Source organism: Dama dama, chromosome 7, assembly GCF_033118175.1.
Source record: "Dama dama isolate Ldn47 chromosome 7, ASM3311817v1, whole genome shotgun sequence".
NCBI classification, from domain to species: domain Eukaryota; kingdom Metazoa; phylum Chordata; class Mammalia; order Artiodactyla; family Cervidae; genus Dama; species Dama dama.
The window spans coordinates 20667078-20693975 of record NC_083687.1 but is presented as its reverse complement, the minus strand read 5'-3'; the positions used below and the strand labels follow the sequence as shown (position 1 = coordinate 20693975).

Below are 26898 nucleotides of genomic sequence, written 5' to 3'. Positions count from 1 at the left end.
TATGTTACGATGTGTCTGAGTCGGCTCTCTACTCTTAGACACTTACGAGCACTTCACATATGCATCTGAAACCAAATTCCTTAGCTTATCCTTCAGATTCCTCTTTGCCTACAGATGTTTAATTTCTCATGTGAGGATACTGCCTCTTACCAAGTTAATAAAACTACAAACCATAAAGTCATCCTTGACTTATTTTCTCTGCTTCTCTTTCCCCGTTCCCCTCCCTCCTACTCCCCACTTTCTCTGCCTGCACCTCACTCACTAACTCACTCACACACACTTAGGTCTTGTGCCTTGCTTAGACTTTCTTCTGCCTAGAGCATTCTTTTCCTTCTTCATACTTTTCTCCCACCCCTCCTTTTCTGATCTCTCTTGCACATCAAAACATGACCTTCCTAAAGATGAGGACCACATTTTAATCGCCTTTGCATTCCCAGCCTCTGGTGTAGTGTCCAGTACACTGGAGATCTTCTCAGGAGCGTGAGGTAAGTATAGTCAGTCTATGGATCTGTTTCTCCTGACAGTAGGACTAAGGTAATGTCTGTTAGTAATAATGGGGCATTTTCTAAGAGCTGTATTTATGTAGAGGTTTTTGTTTTGCTATTGCTTTAAACTTGGTTAAATAAGAGTGTCTGCGTCAGCGGTGTTTAATTATATTGACGGTCATCATCTCCTGAGAAATGCAGTCTGTACAGAATTCTACCGTTTGGATGACTGAATTTTTGCAGAGCCACTGAAGGATATTCATGCCATAATTTGAGAATTATATTCAGCATGTTTCTAGACAACCTTTCAGGGAAACTTGGTATGAACATCTGTCTGTTTAACAATCTTTCTTAGCTCTTAACACCTCTGAGAAACAAAATCTTTTAAAGTACTAATTTAAATTTCTGAATGAATATTTGAATATAACAATTGTTATATTTGAATATAACAAAGCAAAACATAACAACCTTATTTTAAGTACACTTTTTTAAACTCAGAATTCCACAATGACATAATTCTCCCACCCTATTAATTATCCCATTTCAGAAAATGTGTTTTAAATCTTCTCTCACTGACTCACCTCAAAAACCCTTTTTTTTCACCTCCTTATTATGACTAAAATATTACTCCATAAAATATACGTAGGTTCTTCCCTCTGATACATTAAAAGATCTGGTTCATTTTCCTTCTGTCCATCATACTCCTCTTATAATTCTTGGTCGTTTCAGTAGTTATATACATGATCCTTCCAATACCCTGTCTTTCACTTTCATTTCCTCTCCTCGGATGATGCAGTCCTCCAGCCTGCTTCAGCCACAATTCCCAAGATCGTACCTGTGACCTTGTCAACAATAAATGAAACCCCTCTACAATTTCACTTTAAACTCTTCTACTCTCCAGTCAACACCTGCCTTTATCCCTGACCTGTTTTTAGATTTCATGGTAATCATTTCCTTGCATGTGTGTTAATTCCCCTTTGTGTTCTACCTAAGACATTTTCCTTTTCTTCAAACAATTCAGACAATCCAATGAAAAATGGGCCAGAAAACTCATGAAGAAACTTCATGAAAGAACACTTGTATTTGTGAAGGACCAGTAAGCACATGCAAAGATACTCAACATCGTTAGTCATTAGGGAAATGCAAATTAAAAATAAAATGTGATACTGATATATCTCTATTGTATGTGTGTCCTCAATCACTCAGTTGTAACTCTTTGTGACCCCCATGGACTGTAGCCTGCTGGGCTCCTCTGTCCATGGGATTTTCCAGGCAAGAATACTGAAGTGGGTTGCCATTTTGTCCTCCAGGGGATCTTTCCAACCCAGGGATGGAACCTGTGTCTCCTGCATTGGCAGGCAGATTCTTTACCACTGAGCCACCTGGGAAGCCTGTATAGCACATGCATATGCACATATTCATAGACAGATATATATATGTGTGTGTATGTATATACATACACATGCATACATGTGTATGTATATTTTATAAATAATATAGATGTCTTCACAAAGATAGTATTCTTATATACCTTTGGCCCCTGTTTTTGTTGTTTTTTGATATTTAGCAGTATATCCTAAAAATGACTCTGTTAGGTATATTTAATATAATTCATTTATTGTATAGTAAGTTCTGTTTTTCCAGAATGATGATAGTTCCACTGTTAAAGCAGAAATTTAAAAAGCTAAGTAAGAACTGCATTTATGTGTATGTATTCTATACAGATATACATGTTCACACATATTAGAAGTTCACTGCCTTATTAATTACAACTGTATAACTACATCCCATAAACAAGGTAGTTTGGGGTTATGACAGTATTTTAGAAGAATTTAGAGGTCTTTAATACTTTGATGTTTTTGGCGTACAAGGACAGTGTGTTCCCCTAAGGGGGAAAAAAATTGAGTTCCTGAATTACTGAAGAGGAAGCAGTTTCATTTCTTGTAACACTGGTTCTCAAAGTGTGGTCCCCACAGACCGCTGATGGGCTCCTTGGAGTCTCTGGGTGGTCTTCCAGCTGGTTTCTTCTGAGGCTTGTAATATGACAGTGTCTCTAGTCTGTTTTATGGCCTGCATTAATAATTTACTTAATGACATTTCTAAAGTATGTTCTCAGATGCCATTCTTCCCATGAGTAATGATGAGGTTTCTTTTCAGTGGCAAGTGAGTATAGGTAGGGTTGGTGGTCCATGCATTTTTTCCTCTCATGAAATAATCCGCAGAGTAAAACTGAGAATGGCTACCTTAGAGATAGCAAACTGCATGATTATTAAAGCTTTGAGGAACCCTTCACTGGCCATTTGAAACACTAGAATAATTTTTTTAAGTGAAATGCCAATTTGCATGCTTTATAAGAACTCTTCATCTGGTTAGAGGGTGGTGCCTCTGTTTTCGTACTGGAAGAAATCACATTTGAGAACCTAAGCTAATACTTTCAGTGGACAGCATAGGGTAATCTGGCCTACAACCCAGCAGCAGGCCTGGATTTATTACTGATGCCATCACCTAGTAACTGGGAGACTTTAATCAAGTTATTTTCCAACTCTGAAATTACTTGTAAAATGTTGAAGTATTTATTATACCATGTTGAAATAATTCTAGAATAATGCTCATTCATTCATTCAATAATACACATTCGTTCATTCAGCAAAAATATTTTGAAGGTATATTCTAATATTAGATGGTAGAGATACATACGTAAGAGGATAAGGTGGATAATGCCATTTCTTAAAGTCCTTTTTAACACAAAATGTTGAATATAGGGTAATTCTTTAATAAAAATAGTTACATGTATATAACTTAGTACTAGTAGTTTCTTAAGCATTAAAGGCTAGTTTTCCCTAATAATACCGTACATAGAGTGCATTCCCTATTCTAGGCAGATAGTAAGCAGTCTTAAACCATGTCCTAGGTGCTTACCACCATAAGGGTGACTTAGACTAAATGAATTTTTAAGTAAATTTGACTTTTTAAAAGTCTTTTAATAGTGAAAAGACAATGTTTTCTCTTTGCATTTTATGTTCTCTGAAATTTCCATTTCATAAACAACTTTCTGATTTGAAAAGTTGGCCATTTTTAATTTATTAATTTTAAAGTATTATAAAGAAGTGCATCTGAGTTAAACTTTGAACTTACAGACTTGTAAATTAATGAAGTATTGCAAATCTAAGAAAACCTTATCTGTTTTTGAGGACATATATCTTTGTAGATTAAGGAAGTAGATATCCAGAAACCTGAGTTTAGCTTTACATAAGGGTATCACTTTTCCTTAAAATTGTTTTTAATATCAACATTTGCTAGTACTTTGCATAAATGTTTACTTTGGGTATACAAGGGGTTAGTTAAAAGGAAAATTACTGAAGATGGTATGCACATTGGTTTATAGTTTTATAATGTTTTACATTATGTGGTAGAATCATTGTATCTTTAAAAGTTCTGTTGTTTAGTCATTGATATACTCCACATATTACTTCATCCCCATCAGTAGCACTTCATATTTTGCCAGTTTTATCCTTGAATAAACTTATGGATGAAATACCAGGGGGTTCTGTTGAGTCTTCCTGCAAAACACCCATCTGCTGCTTCCTCCCAGTGCCAGCAGTCAGCCCCCACCCTCCCTCAGAGGACTGCCTGGAGCCAGGGCTTCCCGGCTCCACCTCTGCCCCCTGCCACCCCTTCTCACAGCAGCAAGAGTTCTTCAGATGCAGGCAGACCTGGCAGCTGTTCTTTTTAGGACAGTCTCATTTGAGCCAGTTATCCAGGTGCAATTATCCATAATGCCCTCATGGTCACAAAAGGTCCCAATTTGGATAAATCAATGTGGTTGATTGATAAATCAATCAACTCAGCATAAAGTTCTTGAGTGGTGTCTGTTACACTTAGAATAAATTCACACATCTTATAACGGCCAGCATGAGTTGACTGCTGCCCTTTCATGTCCTCATTTGTTCATTTTTATTCTTCTTTAACTCACTGTCATCATGCCTCAGTTTCTCATTCAAGCCAAGTTCTTTGCTGTCGAAGGATCTTTGCACATGTTCTTCCATCTGCCTGTATGCTACTCTTTACCACTCTCTCACCAGTGAGTGCTCTGTGAATGACTAGATTCCTATCATCCTTGAGGTCTCAGTTCACAGCTTGAATGTCTAAAATGTTTGAGAGGCATTCCTTGACACTCCATGTAAAATAGGTGTCTCCCGTGTCAACAATCCAGTTTTTCTTTATATGATTCATTATGACTTATAAATCTTTAACTTATAAATCTTATAGATTTATTCATTCCTGGTCCTAATGGAAGTTCCTTGAAGACAGAGACCATGGCTATTTTTTTCAACATGGCAACCTAGTTCCTAGCACAGAGTATAATGTATAGGAGGCACTCAATAAATATTTGTTGAGAGAATGAATGAGTGAAGACAGATTGAAGGCCAGAGCTTGCTTTAGTCTTGCTTCTGTAAGACATGACGTGAAATAGCTACCTGTTCTCTGTTGAGATTTCTTGGCTAAAATTGACTCGGCTAAAATTTCTTGGCTAAAATTAACTCACTTTTGAAATGGAAGAAATAAATTACACATCAAGAGATTGACATCCAACTTTTTGACCACACATTCAAAGGAAGGGAAAATCTCTCAAGAGAGGCGGGCTAATTAATTTCAGTGTAACAAATCCAAAGCTGTTGGCTCATTGTGGGTTTGTATTCTGGATTCCTTCTCACTGTCAATATATTTAGTTAATATGCATCTTAAAGTTGTGATTCTCCATAATTCAGCAGAATTATTGATTGTATCAGGAGAATATAGGAGAAATACAACATTTAGTGTGTTGCTCAAGAGTATCTGTTTGAAAAAGTTTTTTGTGTTAGGTACTTATAGTCTGTGTAAGAGTAAAAGTGTTAGAAGATAGGATTTTACAGGTACACACTTTGCAAGTAAAGATCAAAACCTCCAAATGCTATTTTAATAAAACAGTTTGTAAGATCACATCAAAACTTGTGACTAGCTAATATAACTAATCATGTGTTTTTCCAACTATTCTGTATCTGCATTTCTATATATGAAGCACATATGTAAACTCTTAAGTTTTTGTTAGGTTTTGAGTGCTACTTTTATTTTGTTTTACTTTATAGAATAGCATTGTTTTTCTAACACAGTATCATTTTTATATTTCCTCCATAATACTTTAGACCAGGGGCCAGCAAACTATGACACATGGATGAAATTGGCCCTTTGCCTGTTTTTGTAAATGGTATTTCCATGGAAGACAGACATGCTCATTCATAGAACATGTAGCTAGATGTGTGCTAAGTTGGGTAAAGTTGGGTAGATGCAACAGAGTGGCCTTCAAAGCTGAAAATATTTACTATTTGACACTTTACACAAAGAGCTTGTTGACCTCTGCTGCAGATCATATGAAGGCAGTGATCCTGTCTGATCTTGCATCTCTGCTTATATGCCTGGTGCCCTGCTGAAGTCTGACCAAGTCCAAAATCCTGCTGCATGTTAAAAAAAACTGAATGCCTTTATTCTTATTTCTATAGCCATTGTAATAAATTTGGTATGTCTTGTAAATTTTACTCAAGCACAACAAAGGTAAATCCTACTTGTCTAATAAAATTTTCCTAGCTGTGCATGTCAGACTGTTTTTTTGTTTTTTTTTTTTTTTTAAGTAAACTGATAGAAACATTTCAGAGCAAAACCTAAGTTCTTTAGTGCTACAGGATACTTATAAATCAATCCTAGCAAACAGTTTTTTAAATTTCTTCCTTCAATTTTTGCATGGCTGTTTTATTGTTGATTTTTGTTGAAAGCCTTTCACACCTTAGGAAAGTAGATGTGAAATATTTAGGCAAGGCCTATCCATATATTAAAACACTTTTCTTCCCAGAGGAAGTATAGTAATTTATTCTTTTAGGAGTGTTGTGACTTAAATGCATCTTTTTCTTCCTGTTTCTTGATCCAATGTAATTAAATAATAGATTTTATTTCATAACTTTTCAGAAGGAATAAAAGGGAAATTATGTTCAGCAGACTTGTTTATTTTTTTCTGTGCCCTTCAAAAGTTTAAATGGGATCCTTTCTCTGTGCTAGAGGAAAGTGAAATAGCCCTTTCAAATCAATGTTCTTGGAAAATGAATGTTAATTAAAATACACTTTAAAGAACAGAAACATAATTTTTTGTGGAAATATCTAATGGTTAAATCTAAGTTAAATGCTACACTGAAAATAATGCTGATTTTTAATAACACTTAAAAATGTTAAAAATAACATTTAAAAAATTACAGTGAGGTGTAATTTAGTTGTCAACTTAATCCTTATCAAGTAAGTTTCAGCATTTATAACGGAGAAATAGATATTTAAAACTTTTAAAGATCATGCCTCCTCTTCAAATTATATTTTTATCTTATATGCTACATTCACTTATTTAAGTTATATATGTATATTATAACTTATATAATATACTTACATATACTTAGGTTATATATGTATAAATATATAGAAACTTTAGCATATACAAGGTTTGTGCCTATTGTTGCTTTTTTTAAAATAAAAAATGGGTCTATATTATACATTGCTGCATCTTGTTTCTCTTGCTAAAAGTTACTTCATAGCAATTCCTCTCTCCTCCAGTTACCCAGTTTAACTTGCTAATCTTTTTCATTCCAATCCCCTGACTGATAAACGCATATTCAAGTAAATATCAATGATCCCATATGGGTCATCCCCAGAGATGCTGCAAGCACGCATATGTTAGCTGAGACTCAGCCAGGTAAGTTCTGAAACTTGAACTTTTCTCCGAGTCGTGATTTAGAGACTAGGAGGCAATTTGATTTGCCTTTAGGCTGGAAATTAATCATTGCTAATATCTGACAGAACTGGTTGTGATATTTTCTTTAGATTTCTTTCTTATATTTTACATAATCTGTAGCAATGTCTTGAGACTCTTTCCAGATGAGTAACCTCAGTGTAGTGTGTGGCTTCCTTGTGCAGCATTCGCCAAGGTGTTAGCTGGACGTGCTTTTCAACACAGGGTACGAGTTATGGTACTTATCACCCAGCTCTTTGATTTTCAACATTAACTTGTTTAACTTATTTTAAATCAAAATTGTGTAACATCTGCTGTTATTTGTTATGCATCTTTACTGAAAAAATAAGCCTGATCTGTAAATCCATGAGTTTAGGAACCATGGTTTGATGTTTTTTCTTGTTTGCTTGCTTGCTTTACTTCTACTTAGCCTAATATCCACTTCCAAGCCCAGTGGTTGTCATATACTAGGTGCTTAATGGCTTCCCTGACAGCTCAGTTGGTAAAGAATCCACCTGCAATGCAGGAGACCCCGATTCAGTTCCTGGGTCAAGAAGTACACTGGAGAAGGGATAGACTACCCACTCCAGTGTTCTTGGGCTTCCCCTGTGGCTCAACTGGTAAAGAATCTGCCTGCAATGTGGGAGACCTGGGTTCGATCCCTGGGTTGGGAAGATCCCTTGGAGGAGGGAAAGGCTACCCACTCCAGTATTCGGGCCTGGAGAATTCCGTGGACTGAATAGTCCATGGGGTTGCAAAGAGTCAGACACAACTGAATGACTTTCACTTTCAGGTGCTCAGTAAATACATCTTGAACAAACCAGGGCCTACTATTCAATTAACTCATAGGTTTTTAACCTCCATGCGTATTTCATTTTAACCTCATTCTGTGTGACTACAGTTTGAAGAGTTGCCCTTCCGTGACTTGTCTTTTAGTAATATTATGGCCCTGTGAATCCACAGAAGGAAATAAAAGACTAGTATTTGGGGGCCTGGTAATTGTTTTAGGCATTATCTTTTTTATGTTTACTTTGTCTTCCTTACTCGTTCCTTTTAACATCCCTACAAGAGAACTGGTATTATTCCTGGGTTTGTTTGTTTTGGTTAGCGCCCCAGTGGTGGTTAGTTATTGGCCACATTGACTTGGAGCTCACCTTAGGATCAGCGGTCTTCAGCCTTCTAGTCCCTGTTCCATGCCCAGTTTCCATGCACCAGTCATGCACCTTTTTCTTTCACGTGACTTTTGCCAAATTGCTTCACTGCTCTTTCAGTTGTTTCTAATGTGTTTTAATAGGGAGTTTACCTTTTAATGGAACGTTTCCTTCCACTTCTGGAAGGAAAGCCTTTTTTTTGTGAAGAGATCTTTACAAGGTAGGATGATAAGGAGTAAGCCGGCTGAAGTCCTACAAGGTCCCTAGGAAGCACAGTGGGAAGGGAGTGGTTAGGTCTTTGCTTGAGTTAGAGGGACCTCCGAGGTGGGGCACCTACCTTGCATTTTTGAAGGACAAGAGGATTCTGTCTTCTCTATGCTATCTGCTTTCTCAGGATGTGATGGTGTGAGTATTGTTGAAGTTTGTACCATTTTATGTCTGATATGAATGAGTCCTTTGAGAATATCTTGGTTTGGGTTTTTACCACAAATCTGAAACATTTTCTCTGCCTGTTGAATTAACAGTGAAAGTTTTTCTTTTCTTGTATAGACTGCTATTCCACCTTATTCATCCCCATGCCGTATCTTACGCTGGTAGAGTGCTTAATTGGTCTCTAAGCATGTGCCTGTGTGCTAAGTTGTTTCAGTTGTGTCCGACTCTTTGTGACTCTATGGACTGACCATAGTCCACCAGGCTTCTCTGTCCATGGGATTCTCCATTGCAGAATACCGGAGTGGGCTGCCATGCGCTCCTCCAGGGGATCTTCCCAAGTCACCACCTGGGAAGCCCTCTCTAAGCATGTGCTCCACATCTTTTCATCTAATCTTCACAGTGGTCTGGGAGTGTAACAAGATCTGTAGTGTATCACCTTCTCGAGCCCTTTTTAGTAACTTTTTAAATTCTTGAGTGGAATACAGGACTGACATCTGAGCCTAGGAAATTTGACTTTTCATTTAGTTTGCATATCCTACAGCTAATTTGATAAATACTATATACAGCCTTGATTGGTTTTCCTATGCAAGCAATGTTTGGATACAAAATTTGAATAAGGGCTACTTTCTCTGACAGACCAAGGGGGAAGCATATACAAATTACTTCTGCTCATCACATGATAAAAGCATTGCACACTGGAAATGGATAGAGAGGAGTCTCTTCTACACATTAGTAATTGCATTGCTTTAATCCCATTTTGCAACTGGCTTTGGCTTTCAAATGTATCTGTATTTCACTGTATTTTCAAATGTATTGAGTAGGATGCTGGAATAATTATATCACCTGCTGATTTGTGTACCATGGCAAACATTATGATAAAAGAAGTCATTAATGCTAAATAATAGTCCAGCCTCCTGCTTCCTGCCAGACTCAGTTAATTGGATGGGTTGTCCTTTCCACTGGTATAACTAAGAGGATTTTTCTTTGAAAACCGACTCCCATGTGCCTCTCACCAAGTTGTACTATTTCTCCTTGTGATTCTTCTTTTTTATTTCTTCTCTCATTGATGCAAGTGCTTAATTATGAAGCCAAAGGTACAGTATGCCTAGTGTTAAATATTAAAATGAGAAAGGAAAAGCCAGAGGCTCTTTGGAGCTCATTTGTTGTTCACATCTGTTCAGTTCCCACTTGAAGAACTTGAGAATCAGAATGATCAGCTATTCCGTTCAAAACTATAGCTTCAGAAGCTATGCACACTGACACATACAGTGTGTTTCATGGTGAGTTGATTCAAGAGAATTTATTAGAGAAACTATTAGTTCTCTATCAAAAGAAGTCCATATAGTTTTCCGCTTGAATTCTAGGTAAAATTACTTTCTTAAACCTTGTAAAGAAGTGGTTCTAGTGACATATACCCATATATATATGAGAGTGTAAATACATACAAATATAAATCTATGTGTATATATAAATTATATGTATATAAGTACATGTGTAGATTACTTATATACATATAATTTATCCACACAAATATTTACATCCTAAATTTGTTTATGGTAAAATAAGTCATAAGTGCTAAGTTATAGTCCAGTGGTAGCCTGAAAGTTACAAATTTTCTTATGATGACACCGAAATTTAATTTTCCCTTCTAAATAAGTGGAGATAGCCGTTACTCAGGACTTACTATATAGTGCACATTATTATCTCCCTTAAACATCAAACCATAGGCATTTTAAAATTTCTTATGAGAGGAAAAAACTAAAGGTGGCTTTGGAAACTTCTTTAAAGTAATGATTTTCTGAAGCTTCTTAATTAAACTACCTGTGGAGTCAGTGCGAATAGTGCCTTGTGTGGAGATAACTGCTGAGTTAGTGAGACTTTAGAATGGAGGCAGTAATCTGAATTACAGTAATCTTCAGGATACCCCGAACTAACAGAGAAAACCAAACTCTAACTGAATTTCTTAGCAGACCTTTGCCCTCCTTGTGCATTGCTCAAGTTCTAAGACCCAGTGTGAAAAGCTGCAGTTCTGAAATTCTCAAGCTGGCACTTTTTCCATATATTTTCTGAACAAAAAGACAAAATGATAAAATTGCTTTTGTGAAAACAATGGTGATAGCAATAGAGATAAAATTAGAAATCAGTTTTTCTCATTCCTCATGATTATTCTTTAGCATTATTCTTTCCATTTGGTAGTTTTTCCAGTCATTACATTGGTCTGTGTGTGGTCTGGTATAATTCAGTGCTTTTAATACCCTGATCTAAACATGAAGATTTAGGGCAAGACCTATGTTTATTCCTAAACATTCTAGGGTGAAATGAAACCAAGTCATCATGTGAAAAATTAGGTAGTGTTCTGCAGAAAAGTAATTAACTAAATCTTATATCTGTTATTATTTTGTCCTTTGGAGAAATAAGTATGACTATAGTTCTTTCGGTAGATGCCTTTTTCAGAAGTGTGGACAGAGGGAATACAAACGGAGGCACTAAGAGGCAGGAAATAAGCAGAGGGAAAAGTAAGACATTATGAAATGTAGACCAGGAAAGTATACATTTTATAGGCTGCCAAAAAGTTTCATGCTTCTGGAATTTTAAGAAATGCAAAGGAACCATACATATTTGTACCAGTACCATTTTTTAGTTATCAAGTAACCGAAAGATAGCTGTATATAATACTGAACAGGTTCAAGATCTGCTGCCATATTTGCACAATTTTAATCATATTTTAGTTTAAGTAGAGGGTATTTTAGTTTTCATAGTTAAATAGTAAATAGTTGTTTTAAATAAAATTAACTGTAGTTAGTTAATAGTATAATATTTAACTATAATCTAGTATAGTATTTAAAGTATAGTATAGTATAATTTTTCATCATATATTTAAAGTATAGTCTAGTTTGTTAGTTTAATTTCAACTTTAAAAACTTTTCAAAATATCTTTTTGACTTCAAAATTTGATGTGTTTAAACTTGAAATTTACTTACTTACAAATAACTTACATGCGAAATAGTTTAAAAGAAAACTTTCAAATGGTTGTTGTTCTACCACTTTCACATTTAAATAAGAATAAACGAAGAATTAGTTTCTTGTCAGGATTGCTGTTCTTATTGGACATTTTTTTAAGCTTTCCAAGCTTATATTGATTGTCATTGGTCATTCTTTGAAATCTATATATAAATAAAAATGAATTCTTTGAAACATGAGATACTGATAACTATAGCCTTATCATATTTTTTAAACACTTGATTGTGTTTGACTCACTCATCTAACAAGAAGAGTTAAAATGAAATTCTAAAAAATTTGGCACATCTTTTAGTCAATTTATGCACTTGTTTATGTTTCAAATGTCTAAAACAGTGGAAGACTAGTTACCAAAGCAGAATAAGATCATATGACAGGAACAGATTAAGTCAAATATCTTACATTTATAATAGTCTAAATGTTGACTGCATTTAGTTACAAATTCATTTCCTTTCTAACACTTGCTGAGTTCTCAGTCCTTAAGCTGTGTCTCCATGAAGCAACTAACTTGAATGTTTTGATCCAAACCTTTTTTGGCAGCCATTTATTTGCCAGCAATGAAAATGTTTTCAAAGGCAAATAAATGTTTTTTGTGGGTAGATTTTCTATGCAATGTAAGACTATTTAGTGATCATACCTTCCTGTGTTCTGAATAAGAAATTAATCTTGGAGAGAAAGATGAATGGCTTGATGTTGAGCATTTATTATTTAGTACCAGTTTTATGTACCTGGACATCTCTCTTAGGTTTGTTGTGAGGGTTAAATGAGATGATATATAGAAGTCAGGAAGCATGGGATAGTACATTTAGTAAATGTCAGCATATAAAGGGAACATCAGCTTCCATTTAAACATGGGTGAGACATTGCTTGTCTCCAAACCTTCTCAAAACCCCACTGAATGCCAGCAAAATAATTTTTAAAAGCATACATCTATCAAGATCAAGAAATTGGAATATTAAATAGCAGATGAGATATGTCAAGTAATTATGGACTCTTAAAAGTGGATAGAAATGCTAAAAGTTTAACAGATTTGAAGAAGATGAAACCTTGGAACATGGGGGGAGAAATCAGGATTCGGGAAACCTCTGAAAACACAAGACATCATCGGTAGAAAGTCGTGGAGCAGTTTTATTCCCATGCCCTGTCACAGCCACACAGGCAGTCAACTGCCCCTTTCCCATTCTGACAAAACAGTGTAGGTTCACCTCCAGAGAGACTGAATAGAAAGAACTCAGAGACCCCACACACAAAGACCACCAGCATTCAATTAATAGATATTCTGGAGAGAATCCAGAAAACAAGGAAATTTTCAGAGTAATCTAAGAAAATTTCCCAGACTTAGAGGACAAGAATATATGAGTTAAAATATCCCTGTGTCCAGGAAAATATGTGAAGAAAGAGCCTCATCAAGGCATACAGCATGAAATTGTAAATTCTGGTACAAAGAGAAAAATAGTAAAAGTTTCTCAGGAAGGGGGCTGGTGGGGGAATCGCAGAAGAGTTTCAGAATCAAACAAACAAACTGAATTTCTCAGCAGTAACATTTTAAGTTTGAAGATGATGGGACAATGTCTTTAAATTTCTGAGGAAAAATTATTTTAAATCTCAAATCCTATACCTGGGTAGATGATAAATTGAATCTCAGGGTGGCATAAATGAATTTTTGGACATAAAGAATCTTTAAAACTTTTTTTTTCCACACATCTTTTCTTAGGAAGCTATGAGAGGTATTTTTTCAGCTGTATCCCACCACTGGAGGAAGACTGTAAATACTACAAATTGAATTCATTTTAGTTAGCTGCCTGTTTAAAAAAGTTGTCAGTATTCTTTAGAGAAACGTAACAGAATCCAGAGTCCTTTCAATGTATCATTACAAAAAAAAAGTTATCATTATTCTTTTGAGGAACATTACAGAATCCAGAGTCCTTACAATGTATCATTTACAATATCTCAGATAAAATCACAGAGTATCCTTAAAATACAAAGCAACAGGGAAACATGATCCATAGCCAAGAGTAAAGACAACATGGTGACTGACTATGAGATGACCCAGATGTTGAAATAGCAGACAGGGATTTTATAAAGCAGCTATTATGAATATGCTTAAAAACAAAAAAGAGAAACTTCCAGAGAATGTGCTCTACCGAAGAAAAGTAAATTAAGTAAGAACAAAAGAGATCAAGAGAACAAAAATCCAGAATGTAACTGTTGAAGAGAATCTGGCAGATTCCGGATGAGTCTCTGAGGAAAAACAAAAACAATGAAATTGTATCCCATAAATAATCAAAAATTTCTTATAACTTGAGTATAGTATTATACTAGGATTCTCCAGAAAAAAACAGAACCAGTAGGTTACATGTATATATGTGTGTATGTGTGTCCGTACATAGATTTATTATAAGGAATTGGCTGACACGACTGTGGAGGCTAAGAATCCCAAGTTCCATTGTTGGCAAGCCAGAGACCCAGGAGAGGCAGACTGCAGTTCAAGTCCAAAAGCCTGAGAAACAGGAGATATTTTAATCCAAGTCAAAAGGCTAGAAAAGATCTTAAGTCCCAGTTTAAGGCAGTTAAGCAGAAGGAGATCCCTCTTCAACTGATTGGTTGAGGTTCACTAACATTAGCAGGGGCTGGTGGAGGGGAGTGGCAATCTGCTTTCTTCAGCCTAGGAATTCAGATATTAATCTCATCCAGAAATATCCTCACAGTCACAGTCAGACTATTTGAACAATTGTCTGGACACATTGTAGCCCAGTCAGGTTGACACATAAAATGAACTGTCACAAGTGCACAAAAACATAAAGACAAAACAGAACTTACTGGAGAATAAATGTAGAAAAATATGACAGAAAAACAAATTTAATAAGAAGAAGTATAGGGAATATCTGTGAGTTGATCTTTATAAACCACACTGAAGTCAGATAACAGTGGATTATCATAGATCCTGGAACAAGAGTTGTGGGTATTATATTTGAGGAAGATCATGTTAACACTTAAGTCTAAGATACATCACTGTTTGGAGACATTGAAGTTTAGAAAGCAGTAAGCAAAAACTCCAGGGTTTTCCTGGTGGCTCAACGGTAAAGAATTTGCCTGCAATGCAGGAGACAAGGGACGGGAAGATCCCCCGGAGAAGGAAATGGCAATGCACTTGTCTTCTTGCTTGGAAAATCCTATGGACAGAGGAGCCTGTAAGGCTACATTCCATGGGGTCGCAAAGAGTTGAACATGACTTGATAACTAAACAACAAAGCAAAAACCTCAGAGACCTAGGTTCAGATGAATACTGTGGAAGTAGACAGGAAATTCAAGACCCCAAGCCAGTTAAAACAATAAAATCAATGGAAGTTGGTGAAAATAAAATAGAGTGAGAAAGAATTTTCCAGTGTTAGCATCATTGATGGCAATGAGAAATTGAGAAGAGATTTATTTGCGGGATCAAAGATGAGGCATTTACGATGTCATGTAAAGTTTAAAGTTTATGCTCAGCCTGTAAATAACAGTTAAGTTTATATTATTTTTAGTTTACGCTAAAGAACAGAAATAATATTTATCAGGGAAAAAATCAATGCTTTAAATGAGTTGCTATTGCAGAATAATATCTTTTAGCAACATATTTTACTGAGTTACAAATAAATCTCTATAAGGTTCCTGTCACCATCCCTTTATCTATATAGTTAAAGTTTATTCTGTATACTCATTCAACTAGTTATTGGTCTTAAAATATTCCTCTGCTCTGTCAGTTCTTGTATATTTTATAATGCAATTAAATGTATGCTGCTGCTGCTGCTGTTAAGTCACTTCAGTCGTGTCTGACTCTGTGCGACCCCATAGATGGAAGCCCACCAGGCTCCCCCGTCCCTGGGATTCTCCAGGCAAGAACACTGGAGTGGGTTGCCATTTCCTTCTCCAATGCATGTGAAAGGGAAAAGTGAAAGGGAAATCGCTTAGTCGTATCTGACTCTTAGCGACCCCATGGACTGCAGCCCACCAGGCTCCTCTGTCCACAGGATTTTCCAGGCAAGAGTACTGGAGTGGGGTGCCATTGCCTTCTTCGCAAATGTATGCTACTTTCATTGTAATAAAAAATCATAAAATGGACTATTGTGTCATTTTCAATACTGCCAGAAATATTTGACTTGCCACAGTGAATGATGAAGTACAACTTCCATTTATTTTCAAGGAAAAAAATTAAGGGATTCTTACCATACTGAATCAGCATTGTTTTTTGGACACTGAAGGTATTAGAAATATTTTGTGATTTGGTTTCCTGTTTCTAGTATTGTTTTCATACTAAATGCACTTAATCCCTGATTTCAGTGTCCGGCGGAACTGAACCAGCCTCCTGCTGACTTGCTTTTTAAGCTTGTGTTGCTGAAGAGAAGCTTTACTCTTTCTCGTAAAATTTCTTGAAGTTAGCCAGTGGGCAGTACACACTTTAGTGCAAACACTGTCATTAGTTAACAAGCTTGCTCTCCTTAGTCGGTAGAGAAAAGGAGGTAAGACTGTGGCCAAGGTTATTTTGGAGCATGGGACAGGTCGGGGTCAGATGGGCTTGTTGCAGTAACACAGTGATAACTTTCAGCCGGAGGACTCACTTCATGAGGTTCAAGGCTTCTTGTAGAGTACCAGCAGAGCCAGTGCTAGTGAGGGTACTAGGTTAGGTGACCAGCAGAGCCAGTGCTAGTGAGGGTACTAGGTTAGGTGACCAGCAGAGCCAGTGCTAGTGAGGGTACTAGTTCAGGTGACCAGCAGAGCCAATGCTAGTGAGGGTACTAGGTTAGGTGACCAGCAGAGCCAGTGCTAGTGAGGTTACTAGGTTAGGTGACCAGCAGAGCCAGTGCTAGTGAGGGTACTAGCTCAGGTGACCAGCAGAGCCAGTGCTAATGAGGGTACTAGTTCAGGTGACCAGCAGAGCCAGTGCTAGTGAGGGTACTAGTTTAGGTGACCAACAGAGCCAGTGCTAGTGAGGGTACTAGTTCAGGTGACCAGCAGAGCCAGTGCTAGTGAGGATACTAGGTTAGGTGACCACCAGAGCCAGTGCTAGTGAGGATACTAGTTCAGGTGACCAGCAGAGCCAGTGCTAGTGAGGATACTAGGTTAGGTGACCAGCAGAGCCAGTGCTAGTGAGGGTACTAGGTTAGGTGACCAGCAGAGCCAGTGCTAGTGAGGGTACTAGGTTAGGTGACCAGCAGTGCCTGTGCTAGTGAGGGTACAGGTTAGGTGAGGGAAATAAGCAAATAAGGTAAACAAAAACTAAAGATAAAGTTTTCCTGCTAATTATGACAACATAACCAAGACATAAATTCCAGATCCCATGATGGTTGTGTACTGGTTTTAAAAGGGTGTTTAAAATGGCTGACTCTTCTAAGTCTTTGTTTTCCATTTTCTTTATTTTCCCTAGTTTGAGTGCATTTGTAAACTAACATTTTGGAGAGTGTTATAAATACAGATTATTTATATGTAGGGTAGATAAACAGTTGATTTATTGGGAAGACTACTTAGGGATGTGTACTTATCCTGATCTTTCCTTAGCGTGAGAAAAAATTGCTTATATCTGTGTAGTATTTTCAAGTTTTCAAATCAATACCATCCTTCGTCTGAGAAAATAAAACTGTTACCTGATAGTGTGGCCTTCCAGTTCTCTGTATGTGTCCAGACAAATGGATACTGAGTCTATATTCTGCTCCACATTGATTGTGTATGTTTTATGCTGTGACAGAAATGTTTTTGTTTGAAAAAAAAAACACATGCACATGTATTTCGCTGACATTCTTCCAATTTTTAGAAAAATATGTTCACATTTTTCCTACTGAAAACTTAGTTTCTTTCTGGGCAGATATATCATCTTTTTAAAAACCTTTCCCCCAAGATTTCTTTTTAAATGGTTCACAGTTAAATTTAAATTTCTATATTTAGGTAGAATTATGTTTATATACCAACCACCAGTGTCCAGGAAATTCAGCGGTAAGGCTGACACATAGGGAGTTTATAGTCTGTTTCATAGTCTGTGTATTTAGACGAGGTTTGAAGCTTACTTAGCAAAATTGCTTGAACATCCAGAATTTCTTTAGTACAAACGCACTATTTGATTTCTTTGTAATTGTTAAGATAACAATGTGTCACTTTTTAAAGATTAGTTCTTAGGAATATGTGTTAGATTTATTCCTTTCAAAGAAAGATGCATTCAGGAACAGCTTTTGTATGTAAATATTTTTATAATATTGGATAGAGTTGGTTTGCTGCAATCACCATTGATCAAATTTGGAAGAAGTTACAGGCACATTTTTGTACTGTTTTCTCCAGCATCTTTATTTTTTTCAGCTGGATGTATTTTATATTCCTTCTAACTAATCAAAATAAGAAACTGGTTTTGCCTGTGCCAAAAAAATAGAACTATCATTTTTCACATTCTTTTATTTTCCAGGTCATTTTCAAGTAAGATTGTATTTCTGGGACTTCTGAATTCCAGAAAACTCTCAACTTTGTAGATAGAAGGGCCCAGATGAACATTTCAGGGGGAATCTAACTTTTCATGCAGTATGTTTTGTGTTGTGCATTCCAGATACAGTTAACTTTTTGTGTGTATGTGATTAGTGTGGAAAGAAATTAATGCAGTCCAGTATTATGATTTATGGACTGAATCCTTTGCCCACTGAAGACTTGCCAAAACTAAAACTATTTTTTTTTCCTTTGGATATTAGAAACAGCTACTGTTTTTGTTGATCTTTTAAAGTTCTGAATGGGCCTATTTCAAATCATACCAGCATGGGAGCTCAGATTAATAATATAGTTATTCAACTAGTGATACTGACTAAAACCATTGCTCACATGGATATGAGGATAAAATTTCATAAAATTATTTTCAGGTGCATTAATGCATTTCTGGAAGCTGCACTTGATTTTTCTTTTGCATGAAAGAAATCAAGGATTTCTGTTTATTGTATCAGTTACAGGTGGGCGTATAAGTTAATTGCATTTTTTTATATCTTTAAACATAAGACATTTTGCTTTTTAAAGCAGTAATGTGATTGCTGGGTGATCCCCAAAGATTTTTAACTCTTAGTATATTTATCTCTCTTGAGCCATCATGACTGTAGTATATTTAATTTAGATGATTGAGAAAAATTTCCTTTGTTGTTAGTTACAGCAAGCTGCTGAAGTTTCTCAGCTTCGGGGAGCAAGAGTAATTTCTGCTGAAGATCTTCTGTTTTTGATGCGCAAGGATAAGGTAATGTAAAATAATTTCACTGTATTGAAATGCCATACTTTGTGTTTAATTACACTTATATAAGGAAGCTACCCTTGTTATATGACTTTCATATTGGAATCATAAGTGTTGAACTCATGTTTGGGTCCTCACAGTTTGCACAACAAAATGGTTTACTACAACAGAATTGATTTTTTTTTTTAAATTTTTACACGGACAATGGCACTTATGTAAAACTGCTGACAATTAATTCTCACTTATCCTTACATATCTATTTAGACATTTTCATTGCTACATAAAATTCACTAAATCTTGACTGGGTGCTTTGTTCTGGTAACTGGGATATAACTAAATGGCATATTTATTTTCCTAATTTTATACAGGATTGTAGACATTCATAGAGTAGTTTTTCACTTGAAATACAAAGTTTTTTCTGTGACACTGGTTAATAGGAAAAGGCAAATCTATCAAGATGAATATTGCAATAGCATAAAATATATACTGTATTACTTAGGTTTTTTTATTTGCTAGAGATCTATCTTTGAACTCTAATATTAAGCTATTTAAGCATATAATTTTGTCATAACTATCTTCCATGAGTAGCTAGTTGAAAACATTTTGTGACTTTCTGCATGTCTTTAGTACAGTTTTCATCTAAAAGGTTGTTACCTGTGGAAGAACAAGCTGAGTAACCACAGCATGTTATGGTAGTTGCTGACCCAGATGAGCACCCACTGCTTAGTTCCTCATGGTCCATCTTTCATTTCTCCATTGTTTTCCCCTGGTCTTTTAATTATACTCACCCATTTTTCTTCCACCATTTTTGTATGTTTGTGGCTCAGGTTTTTATCAGAAGGCATCCCATCTGATCTTCAGGATATCCTGTGAACATACCTTTCTGATACCCATTACTTTGTATTCATAAAAACCTTTCCTTCTGATTGATTGAAGGTTGGCTAAACTTGGATGAAGGATTTTCTCTTTTTTATGCAGTGGGATATACAAACTGTACCTCCACCAGTCTACCATGAAATTTTATGAATTTTTAGTTCATTGACTCTTATGTGGTATGAGGACTATAAAGAGAAAAGAAATGTCTTTACTATCAAGAAACTATAATCTGGTTTAAGAAATCTGTATCACTGAGTTGAAGAAGCATTTTGAGACTCACAGTATTTTAAGATTGTGTGATTAGATGGAGAGTCTGTAGAATGTGGTAGAGTGGAGGTTTTCTGCCTAGGCTGAAATTCATGCAATTATATTAGAATGGAACTAACCAGGGTGCAGGCATAGTAATCAAGGCAAACCATGATGAGTATGATGGCTCTGGAAGTGAATAGGAAGGAAGGTTTTAGCGAGATAGTGAAGAGTAAGGCTATTCAGGAGCTAGTGACCTCACTAGGAAGATGAAGCAGAAGTAGGCGCCATGCAGCAAGTGGTGCTGAGAGGAAGGAGCCTGAACGTGCCCTTGGAGAAGCAGGGACCGTGAGCCAAGTTCTTTATGAAGACAGCTAGGTAACAGTGCAGTTAGCATCAGCCCTTTGCCGAATTCCTCCAGTCGGTTTTTCTTTTTCATCAACAGAGGTAAACAGGCCAGCACAAAAAGTAGTCCAGGTCGACACTTTTTCCTGCCTCTTGGAGGAGTCAATGTTTTAAATCCTATGGACCCTTCAGGAACATACACCGATTGTCAAAGTCCTTCTACTGGCCAGAAGGACTCTTAATCAGAATCTTTTAAGCAACCAGGAACATAGCTGTAATATGATAGTTGCCAGTGTTCTCATCTTTCTCCTCAAAATAATAATTTTATTTATATGCTGACATGTTCCAAACAGAATTTAAAGTAGTTTACACAACTGTAATATAAGACAAAATCAAATCTAAAGTACTGAATGGAATCAGAGCAAAGAGAAAGGAGGGATAGCAAAGATCTGGATCCAGGTATATGTTTTTTCTCTTAATAATTCCGGTTTATATTCAAGTAGAAGTTGTTGACTGCCCACTGTATTTTACATACTGCACTAGACTGCTTCGCTCATTTTCTGATTTACTTCTCACAGTATTCCACTAAGGTAAGTACTTTACTTACCTTATAAACAAGGAGACCTGAGGTTCAAAGGTTATGCGTTCCTTCTGGCCCTGCTAGGCTCTAATTGTGAAACTATCTTGAACCTCAGTTTCCCTATATATAAAAAAAGATGAAAAAAATAAAAATAAAAAAAGATGATTGTTTGTCTGTATCTCAGGGCTATCAAAAATATCAAATAAAATGCATGTAAAAGAGCTTTGTAAAATATGTTTCAGCTGTCATTAGGAATCTTAAACCTGAAGACCAGAAACCAGTAATCATCTACTCTTAAGTGTAAGCATACAACTGGCAACCAGTTCTGTGTTCCTGCCTGGAAAATCCCATGGATAGAGGAGCCTGGCAGGCTACAGTCCATGGGGTCGCAAATAGTCAGACACAACTGAACATGCACACACATCAGTTACTTTTAAAGTTAAGCAGTATTGTAGTCTTCTAATAAACCTAAAAAAGCCTCAACTATCATTCATTAGCTTTGAGTTTCATAAAAAACATGTTTCTCAGATTACAGGATGTTTTCCAGAAATATAAAATATAAACCAACTCTTCTAAATAAAAGATTCTCAGGGAATTAAAAAAAATAAAAAAGGAAAGTGCTTGACTTCTTAAAACAGTTGTTGCAAACTTTTATATAGGTGTTTATAAATCATTTCAAAAAATGAAATTTGGTCTTGAAGGTATACAGAATTCCGCAAAGACAGTATTGTCAGCTTAGTGTGGAGAGTGTGATATTTATCGCAATCTTGGAAGGAATTAACAACAACAACAACAACAACAAAAACAGAAAAAACAAAATTAATTGTGATTCTGCAGTATCTGAATACTTTCAAATCAAATGTGCTTTTAAAAATGCTTGTGTTGTAGTTTTTATATTTAATTTGATGACTAAATTTTGTATTCATAGTATTATGCTAAGAATTGCTGTATTTTTCCAGTGGTCCTGGGGTAAAAGTTTATTATATTTAGTTATCGCTGTTCTTATTGCTGTTGTTTATTCACTAAGTTGTGTCTGACTCTTTGCAACCCCATTGACTGCAGCACACCATGCTCCCCTGACCTTTTCTTTACAGCATCGGATTTTACTTTCGCCCCCAGACACATCCACAGCAGAGCATCATTTCCACTTTGACCCAGCTGCTTCATTCTTTCTGGAACTATTAGTAATTGCCCTTTGCTCTTCCCCAGTAGCATATTGGATACCTTCCGACCTGGGAGGCTCATCTCCCAGTGTCGTATCTTTTTACCTTTTCATACTGTTCATGGGGTTCTCTTGGCAAGAATACTGGAATGGGTTGCTCTTCCCTCCTCCAGTGGACCACGTTTTGTCAGAACTCTCCACTATGACCTCTATATCTTGTACGGCTCTACATGGCATGGCTTCATTGAGTTACACAAGCCCCTTCACCATGACAAGGCTGTGATTCATAAAGGGGATTTAGTTATCATAGTAGTTTTTAATCATTAAAATGAATGTATGTGTAAGGTTTCTTATTTACTTATTTCATATTTTTAATAGAAAAAACTTAGAAGACTGCTAAAATACATGTTTTTCCGAGACTACAAATCAAAGATTGTCAAAGGCATTGACGAGGATGATCTTCTGGAAGGTAACTTAAAGCACTAAACTAAAACTTATGTGACACCTGTATGCCAATGACACATTTATATAGTGTCAACGTAGATAACTCCTATCAGAGTTCAATATTTGTCCTTCTGTTAAATATGTAGTTTAGCAACTGTCCAAATATTTATATAGTTGGTACTTAAATCTTGTGATTTTCCAAGTGTGTGACTTCAGAGTAATCTGTTATTTTAATTCTTATTTTAATAAAATAACCTGCTTTACATCAGAATATCATGAAACTGAGAAAATTGTGCCAATTTAAAACATAATTGATTTTAGCAAACATAATGTTTCTGTTGTGAATGTAGGGAGCCTGAACGATTATATCTTTGAAATTGACACGTATGGTTTTTTGTTAATTTATTATAGAAAGTATCTGATATATTTTATAATGTAAAGTCACATCATTTTACTGTATTATTTCTGTGCTATTTGAAATCTAACAAAAAATCTGACACAAAGTGGGAATTTTTCCTAAGCTGATTTTCCAACTTAAATCCCTGTTTTAGGATATTTAGAAAAAATATCTATGTTGCAAAAATCAAATACTGATAAGCTGAAAACACATAATTACTAAATAATACTTACTAATCAAAATAAATGTTTGTGTTTTTAGAAATAACATATCTACTTTGTATTGAATATAGTCACTGTATAGTGATATCCTTTGCTAGTGACAAAGTAGCTAAACAAACTCTACTGTATTAGGGACAATTCCAGAAAAATTGCCCAGAACCAACTAAAGAGTTAACTGACTTTGAAAGAGAACCAGTTACTTTCATTAATCCTCAACAGATCCGCAAGAGTAATAGCTGTGTCAAAAAAAAATACTGATCAAACATTTAATCAGTATTGTCTATTTCATATTCCTACAGTTCTCATACAGTTTAACTCCTGCAAAATAGTTCTCCAAATAAATTTAAATGCTTTCATTTATGGAGAGCATAAAAAACACAGACTTGGAGCAAACAGACCTAAATTCCTATTAATCCCAGTTCTCTGCTTTCTTTCTAAAAGCATCATTGAGGGTCACTTTTCTCATTTGAAAGCCAGAAATTATATTACTGGCCATTACAGTTCAACATGACGTATGAAAGGCACCTGATACACTCCTGCCACTGAATCAGTGATGGCTGTTAATATGATGCGTTGAACACCAAGAAGCTCAGACTAGTATTCCGTTTTACTCACACTGTCATATGTCAGTTTGATGCCCTCTCCTCCTTTATTTACTTCAAACTTCTCCACTTTATCATTTAAATTATCTAATTTTGTGTGCCTTATATAAACTTCTAAAATACAGTTGACCCCTGAGCAACATGGAGGTTAGGGGTGCCAGCTGTCTGTATAGTTAAATTTGCCAAAAACTTTACAATTGGCCCTCACATACACTGTTCTGTGTCCCCATATTCTCCAACCACATAGAGTCATGTAGTATGCATTTAGTGAAAAAAAAAAATCCATGTTTAAGTGGATACACATGTTTCAAACTAGTGTTCTTCAAGGGTGCAGTGTAGTTGATACAATTTTTAAAATAAAATACTCAGGTAAAATACATTTACTATTGAAGTGGGTCTTCCAGAATGGCCATGTGAGGACTGTGGTAGACTCTTTGCACAGAGAAACACATTTAACTCATGAGCATTAAGAAAAATAATAGTTTAAAATCTCTAGAAACTGTTCTTGAGGTCAGACAGCAAATGGAGAAACATATTCAGAAAGTCTACTAAGTCTCATTAAGAACAGTGAGAATCTGTTGCATTTGAGCCACAATGTAACTCCCATCATGTCTCTCCTCCCTTCCTACCCTGGTGCCCCAGCTCAAAATGATAGAAGCTTTACTCTGGGTAAATGTGTCCAAGAACACTGAGCATCTGCTTCCCTACCCCCTAATCTAGGGTGACAGTGTCACCCCAGGAAGGGCAGGAGGTCAGCATCTCTCATCTTCTTCAACTCTGTGTTACAGAACTTCTATGCTAGGCAAGCACAGCAAAAGGACCGTGACTGTCACTCCTCCTCTAGTAATAGGGGAGCTCTCAGGCTGCCCTATCTTGACTTGCTCACGGGGAGTAAAGCTTCACACGAGAAGAGACAAGCCTTGAAGACAGGAGTCTGCCATCTCTAACGAGGTTCCCCCTCTTAGATCCAGGACAGGCTTTCTTGGAGTACTGATTGCCCTTCCCACCTCCAGCTCTAGTACAGAAGTGCAAAGATTGAGCCAGTAAGAGAGAGCCTTAATAGCAGAGAGCTCTACCGTTCTTCCTGCAGGGACTGACTCTTTGGAAAAGAGCATTTGGAAGTTCCTGACTAAGAGTGTTTTAAAACAATGGAGATCTTCTGGTAGTGAGCCATTAAGAGGAAGCTGGTCACTCTAATACAAATAACAACACAGAAAACAGTGCACCAGCTTCAAGTTTAACAAAAGAAAGCAGTAGCTAAGAAGAGCAGTAGCTAAGAAGACCCCCTCCTGGTGTCAGAGCGAAACTTACAGGCTGGTCAACCTTGACTGCAGAGTGACCCAAATTATTGAGACCAGTCCGTGGAGCAATTTGTGCCCAACAGTATTGTTGAAACAGCAGAACTCTCAGCCAGCAGCTAGTGGAAGCTGACAGCTGTGTGTGATACAAATAGAGTCAGACCAGCCAGAAACTTAATGCAGAGAAAAGTGACAGGAAAAGAGAACGTGGCTAAAAACCACAGTCACTCCTGGTGGTGGAGTAGGCTCTTCGCATGCTCAAGGCTGTGCATGTGTTGTCTGAAGAGCAACATCGAAGGCTGCACACTGAGAGGGAAAGAGACTTACTTGAACTAGTCCAGCCAAGTCACTGAACAAACAAAACAAAACAAACAAGCGAATGATGACAGCAAGCCACAGGAAGAAAAGGGAATTATTATCTAGAGCTGCTCTAGTGTATTTCCTAAAATACCCATTTTCATCAACAACAACAACAAAATACTAGACATGCAAAGAAACAGATATATATGATCCATAAAAAGGACAAGAATAAGCAGATAAGACAAAATGCCTTTGAGGAGGTCCAGATGTTGGACTTCACAGATGAAAACTTTAAATAGCTATTATAAATGCATTCAATATTTTGGAGTATAAAAAACTCCAATACTTTGGCCACCTGATGTGAAGAACTGACTTATTAGAAAAGACTCTGATGCTAGGAAAGACTGAAGGCAAGAGGGGAAGGGGAAATCAAAGGATGAGATGGTTGGTTGGCATCACCAACTCAGTGGACATGAGTTTGAGTAAGCTCCAGGAGTTGGTGATGAACAGGGGAGCCTGGCATGCTGCAGTCCATGGGGTCACAAAGAGTCAGACATGACTGAGCGACTGAACTGAACTGATAAATACATTAAAAAAATGTAAGGAAACCATATGTAAATATACAAAAGAAAGGTATGGTTACAGTGTCTCACAAAACAGAGAATACCAATTAAGAAATAGAAATTATATTAATAGAAACAAGTAGAAATTAAATCCACATGCATACACATACACACACACACCCCCACACCCACCCACACACCCACACCCACCCACCCACACACACACCTACACACACACACACACACACACACACACACACACACACACACACACACACCCCAGAGGGTATCTGTAAAGGTAATTATGTAGGTAAATATAAAAGAAAATATAACTGTGTTAGCAATTGTATTAATATATATAATTGTACTGTTGAGTCTATAGCATACAGATATGTAGTATATTTGATAGTAGCAACATAAATGAGGTGGGTGATAACGAAGTTGTATTGGAGCAGGGAATGACAGTTTTCTTCTCACTCTAAGATGTTAGGGTTGCCTTAAATTGGTATATGAGTATGTAATTTGTCACATTAAAAAATAATCCAGTTCTTGCTCACTAATTCACACTGATACTTTTGTGTATTAAACTGTACTAATTGCATATTGCATTTTACATTCCTTCCTGACTTTTTGCAATAACTTTCTCAGAGTTTTGTTTTGCTTTTAAGTAAGTATGATAGTTTTATCTCTTATGAGAAAAAGAGTAAAATCTCATCCCATAGATTTTACATGTATTGTCATAGTAAAGTAC

General features: G+C 36.3%; 1 protein-coding gene across 4 annotated transcripts in view; it reads left to right on the top strand.

Annotated features, from left to right (window-relative positions):
- The window catches only part of SUPT3H (SPT3 homolog, SAGA and STAGA complex component), a 375450-nt gene that overhangs the window by 222707 nt on the left and 125845 nt on the right, over positions 1–26898 (top strand). For all 4 annotated transcript variants that reach the window (XM_061146853.1, XM_061146855.1, XM_061146854.1 and 1 more), the window contains 2 exons: positions 19033–19119; positions 22701–22791. In XM_061146853.1, the coding sequence (XP_061002836.1) occupies positions 19033–19119; positions 22701–22791 (178 nt within the window). The remainder of the gene's footprint in view (positions 1–19032; positions 19120–22700; positions 22792–26898) is intronic.